This window comes from Notolepis coatsorum, assembly GCF_963971535.1.
Source record: "Notolepis coatsorum genome assembly, chromosome: 3".
In the NCBI taxonomy this organism is placed as follows: Eukaryota; Metazoa; Chordata; class Actinopteri; order Aulopiformes; family Paralepididae; genus Notolepis; species Notolepis coatsorum.
Window position 1 is genome coordinate 11,892,687 of NC_140167.1, and position 6,423 is coordinate 11,899,109.

At 39.7% G+C, this 6,423-nt stretch overlaps 1 protein-coding gene across 1 annotated transcript; it reads left to right on the forward strand.

The window, feature by feature from the left end:
* Positions 1-251: 251 nt before the first annotated feature.
* On the forward strand, positions 252-4,253 carry cdca9 (cell division cycle associated 9; the record flags this gene model as incomplete). Its single annotated transcript, XM_084311088.1, has 6 exons — positions 252-287; positions 1,880-1,941; positions 2,023-2,097; positions 2,366-2,459; positions 3,174-3,260; positions 3,918-4,253. The coding sequence occupies 6 exons, from the start codon at positions 252-254 to the stop codon at positions 3,969-3,971; spliced, it is 408 nt and encodes a 135-aa protein (XP_084167214.1). The 3' UTR covers positions 3,972-4,253.
* Between the last annotated feature and the right edge of the window lie 2,170 nt (positions 4,254-6,423).

Consider the following 6,423-nt stretch of genomic DNA (forward strand, 5'->3'; position numbering starts at 1 on the left):
GTGTGACTGGTTCCCCTACTACAGTACTGCATATTTGCATATCGTATATGTCACAAATGTAGCAGTACTGTATCATATGTCATGTATGTCCCTATGAATTGAAAATGGGGGACCCTGATGTAAACAAGACAAACGTCTTTCTCTGGTCTGCATCCCCTTAACAAGTGTGTATTGAGCTGTACTGTACCCATTCTGCAATCTGTTAATAAAGTTTTTCATTCATTCATTAATTCACAGCCAATTCCCGCATCATGGAGATGGAGAGAAATATTACAATTGCCATGCAGGTGAGTTCTGGCGTTTTATGGATACAGGTTGATATTTGGTGGTATATAAAATTATTAGACTACATCACTTGTCCTAAAATTTCAGACTGCGTGCCCTGAGTTCAACCAACCCCTGACGAAGATGTCCAGCAAAAGGGGTAAAGTTAAGTAATCTTCTTAATCCTGTTTTATTTGACCTTCATATATTTCCCCTGAGACATCTGTTAGCAGTACAAGGCCCTTTTCACAGTTTACAGATTTTTTATGTGATGGGTACACACTGTCTGTAATGACCTTGATGATAAATATAATCCGTAATGCCTTCAAACGGCAACCTCTGGCTCTAGGCAAAAGAGCTTTAACATTTTGCACTTTAACATTCCGTTGGTTTGATGAATGAATGAATGAATGAAAAACTTTTAACAGATTGCAGAATGGGTACAATCTAGTATGGCTCAATACACACTTGTTAAGGGGATGCAGACCAGAGAGACTTTTGTCTTGTTTACATCAGGGTCCCCCATTTTCAATTCATAGTGACATTTATGACATCATGACATGGGGACATACATGACATAATACAGGTATATAGTACTGTTACATTTGTGACATACGATATGCAAATATACATGATGTTGGAGTTGAGTGGAGACAGGGAAAAGGCTGATTGCTGGCCACACCTTAGGCTCTGCCAAGAGAGGTCTGGAAGAAGTCTGGGTATAATAAATTGCACTATATAATAATATGCTATAGCTATATATTTTGCCTAGAGGGCGCTGTTGGGTGTTGGCTAGTATTGTGCAGTGCACACTGACTCACGGGCGCGGCTCAATGGCACATTTAAATGGCACATGTTTATTTTACTGCCCAAACCACATTTTAATATTTTTTTTTTTACATTCTGTTCTCCTGCAGTGAAACAAAGTGATGGTCCTAACCAAATCGTCAAAACTCAGAAAAAGACCAAAAAGGTAGTTGGTTCACATTGGTCTTGAAACCGACATCACAAATAGTCAGTAGGTTTCCAAACGGGTTGTTAGTTATAGAATGGTGTCCTAACGCTTGTTTCTCAGCTTTGTACACACAAGACTCATTAATGATGCTGTAAGTGGTATTTTCTTGTTAAAATGGGATGGAGTTTTTGGTCAGTAACATAGGTCTACAGTAAACCGAAAACATTTTCTGGTATCCCTTCCCACATTATCCAATCAGGAGAGAGAACCCTAGATACAGTTTTACTTATTAAGACACACTTGCTCACTGGTAGATTATTTTACTTGTTTCAAGGATGCAGTGAAGTTCTCTCTCCTGATTCGATAAAGTGGGAACGGGATACCAGAAAATGTATTTTCCACTTACTGCGGAGGGACTGGGGAACTCATGTTACTGACCATACACACTATCTCTGATGGCTGTCTGAAGTGTAGAGCTATTATTTTAACATGTAGACTACTTATTTTAATAAACAAAAAAATACCACTTGCAGCACATTTATAAGATGGATGTAACAAGTGAATAATGTTGGGTGGAAAAGCTCAGTCCGCCTTTCCTGACAGGACAAGTGCCCGTTTCCAGCATTTTGGTAAACCTGCTGATCTTGTTTTTCTTTTCAGGGAGGGGAAGGAGCCAAGATAACCAGAACACTAGGCTACAGTAACAGCACAGGGAGCCTCGGGTAATCCTCAAGTGTATTGATAATTGCTTGTATTGACCGAACGCTTGTGCAGAGTTCTGAAGTTCCTCTTGATTTCCACAGGACCACTGCCAAGCGAACTGGGGGCCGACAGCTCAAGAGCAGTGACCAATCTATGCCAGAAATACCCAAATCCAGGTTTGTCGGCATGTATCAAAGCAGGCTGGTCTTCGCTCCACAATGACTTAAAAGTTTTGTACAACAAAAGGTTGCCGTTTGGCCATAAACATGACAATTTAATTAAACATCTGTAATTGTAAAAGTTGAAGCGAGTTAATTATTGAATGAGTTGCAATATATTTTTTAGGGACTGTTTCAACAAGTTGGTGTGGACAGATAATGTCCTACATTAAATGTACCCTGTAGTACCAGTACATTAAATTGGTGTGATCTGTGTTTGTCCCAGGTCTAACTTGCTCTCATCTGCCAGTTCGGATGATCGGTCTTGTTCAGCGATGGGCTCTAATCCACACATTACCTTAACCACGTCTGATGGAGAGGTAAAAAAGTAACACTCCAGAGGCATTGTGGATGAAAGCATTTGATTAGGTGATGGTAACCCATCTTGGATACTTTTTCATTTATCAGTGATTCAAATGTAAGCAAATTGGTTGCCGACTCCACCACCTGGGTAGCAGACCATAACATCTTTTACTTTTTTCTTCTTCTAATTGACTGGGTTCTCTTGATAAAATTACTAATGAAACAGGTAAATTAGTTATTAAATAGTGGCTTTATATTGTATCCATAAAAGAGTGTTTACATTGGTAATGTTTGTAAACGCTGAAGTACAGTCATACTAATTTACAATGGGTTAAACGATTTCCAAAAAGCGTTTCCATATATAGATCAAACAAGAACTAATTACCCCATATTGATATGGCAAAAAAAATATCCCTGGCTGGAATGTGACATCGCATCAAGCTCTTTCACACAAACTCTGAAACCAAATTAATTTGTGCAAGACGGTTTGTTGGTCTGGGATATGTGTGCGACTATGGGCAGAATAAATCTGTTATGAATAAGTTCCATCAAGGATGGTAGCGGATGGAGAAGCTTGTTCTGGGGGCATGAAAAAGGACCATTCCTTGTTTGTGGTCTCGGTGTATGGTGGGTCTAGTGCTAAATTTGTCAGGATTCCAGAAGCTGGTACAAAGTCTTGAGTGTTTGGGTTGTGATTGATTGTATTTTAACCAGTTTTCTCCTTTCCCCAGATGTTGAGCTTTTCTGAGGAGACCAAGGATGACATTAACCTGGAGTTGTTGGACGATGTGGCACGTCGCCAGATTAAGATGCTTATGGTAATTCAATGTTATTTTTCCACAAGAAATGTGGATATAATGGCTCTTGTGCGTGTTTTTCTTTAGGGATGCACCAAATCCGATATTGGTATCGGCCGCCGATATCACTAAAATAGCTGGATCGGGTTTCTGTAATATTTGTTTCTAATATAATAATAAATAAAATAACAATTCAGTACATTCACTAAGTTAGGAAAGTAATGTTTTAAGTCAAGCTGATGTTGCCTTGCACAAAAGAATGATCCCAGTCTCTTCCACACAGTGACAGTGAGGCATACAGTTTATTAATTGAATGAATGAATTTATTTTCTGTCTTTTGTTTACAACAAATCAAAAACACACTTGTGATCCTTTACAATTCTTAAAAACTAAATATATTTTAATATAAATTTAAAAAATACTTGGAATATTTTTTTTTACTTTTTTGAAAAAAAGTTTTAACAATGTTATCGGCCGAAACCCAGGTATCGGTATCGGGACTGAAAAAGTCGGATCGGTGCATCCCTAGTTTTCTTTATAGTATTCTCATAACATGTTATGACTTTACAACCAATATGGCACAATGTCATCAACATGGCTAACTGGCCACAGTTTAATTATCTGTAAAGGGCAGTGAACAATTGGTAACTTTATTTGAACTGGATGCCGTCTTTGCAGAAACTGATTCATGAACTCTCCAGAAGAGCAAAAATTACCACGAGTGAGGGCTAAGTATCCCAGGACCGCCACTATCAGCCCTGTTTGTTGTTTTTAAATTGTTTTCCATTAAAGATATTTAAATAATTTTGGAATATGTAAGTCCCCACTGGCTCAGCAACTGGGGATGTTTTTGCAGTACACAAGTCTGTATATATTTGTGTGTATATGGACCATGTATTTCTGGGTGTGAGTGACTCTTCTCAATATCATGTAATGTATTGAATATCAATCCTGGAGATGGTTTCAGAGACGCAACTTTATTTGACTATTATAATAAATGATTTTTTATTAAATATACAACTGTCTATTACTATTCGACACACTATAGCATTTATCCCATTAACACATTGAGTGCCAACGACGAGATTAGTCGTGCTAACTCGCCATGCGTTGAGTGCCAATGACTAGTTTCGTTTCATTGTTATTTCTTTTATTAGCGATATCTATTCATTTTTCATCCATCCAGCCTGACGTTATCATTGTTGATGGGTCTGAGCTCGAAAAAGGCAAATACCGCCGCCTATCGTCTCCCGGATGGTAATGCACATCATTGGATTGGATTGGATGGGCATGTGCCTCAGAAAAAAAGTCCGGTCCGGGGTTTTCCCTTCTCTGGCAAGCAGTATCGTGTTGTCATTCACTGGCGAGGCTCGGAGCAGCGTCGATTATGTGTTTTGGTGCTATAACATTGGATCAATAAACGCGATTAATATTTGGAATGGCGATCAGGAATTGGATTAATCTTTTTGCAGAACATCTGATGTGAGGTAAGGACTCTTATTTGACCAGTATTGGGTTAATCGGATTTTTTTTTCTCAGCCATCGCAGCGTGACGTTAGCGCTGACCAGGTCATGGATAATAGATTTTTCAGCCCGCTTCTCTAGCGTGCATAAGTACACATAAATTATACTATCGATAATCTAGCATTTATTTGAAACGATTATAAATCAGCCGAAAAATTCCGTGTTTTGTGTATTCCACTAAAGAGCTATTATTGCGGAATTTCTCTGGAATTACTAGAACTCTCAAACGACTCATATTCAAAACGGAAATGTACCATCCTGTTTGCGGACGACTCAGCCCTGCTGGTCTCTGACAGGGACAAGTTGCAGGTTGAAAAAGCCCTCAGCAGAATCTGCACCTGGCTCGTTCTCTTTGGATCAATAAACTCAGCAAGGCCAACGGCTTCTGTTACAGTGGGTGACAATATTGTCACAAGGAAAGATGAAATTACATACCTGAGTTCCATCCTAGAGGCAAATCTTTCCTGTGACAAAATGGCAACCAATGTAATCAAAGTCAACCAACGAACAAGATTCTTGTACCGGATCTCCTCTCTGGTAAACAAGAATACCCTGGCCTGAAGACTAGCGAGAGCAGGGGCGGCTGGGTGGCGCAGCGGTCATTGCGCTCGTCACCAACGCATGACACCGGGTTCGAATCCGGCTGTCGGTGTTGCCTCCGGCTTGGGCCGGCCGTCATACTAACTCAATTGGCAGAGTTAGCGGGTGGAAGTCGATGGGTGGTAATCTGGACGTTGTGGACAGCGACTCCTACAGGTCGGTTGGGGGACGCCTGCAGAGACAGGAAATGGCTGGGGTAGTGTGAGCCTCCCACACGTTACACCTCGCCAATGAGAGTCCGCGCTGGCAGGTGAAAAGATGTGACAGGCTGCCTCCTCGTGTATCAGAGAGGACACGTGATGCAAGGCTTCTATCCTCCCTACAACCGGCCAGTGGGGGGCATATGCGAGTCACGTTCAAGACAGGGGAGGGGAGAATTGGCACAGCGAAATTGGGATGGGAGAAAAATAGAAAAAGAGGAGAAAAAGTGGATAAAAAAAAATATTAACGGGAGCACTCATTCAAGGGTACTATACGACTATGCTTGCACCTCATGGTATCAAAGGCCCTAAAAACAAGACTACAAACATCACAAAACAAACTGGTCGGACTACTGCTTGACCCCAGGGATCTGTGATAGGTCTAAAACTTTTTATACTTTATATTAATGATATGTGCAATGTTGCTGAGCTGTTAAGTTTGTTATTTTTGCAGATATAAATTTATATTGCTCAGGAAGTAATTTAAAGGAACTTTTGTTTGATATTGAAAGGGCTTGAAATTTGATATTAATAAATTGTCTCAATATTAAGAGAACTAAATTTATGGTTTTTAAAAAGATGTAAAAATAGAAAGTTTGAGAATTTCTAGGGGTAGTTATTGACCAGAAATTAACATAGAAACAACATGTTAACTATATTCAAGGAAAAATATCTAAGTCCGTAGCAATATTGTATAAATGTAAGGATATATTAAACTACAAAGCCTTGCACATCATTTACTGCTCACTTATACTCCTTACATATCTTACTGTGTGGAAGTATGGGGGGTCGACATTTAAAAAGACAGTAAATCCAATAGTCTTACTGCAAAAGCGGGCCATTCGGAACCTTTTCAAGGC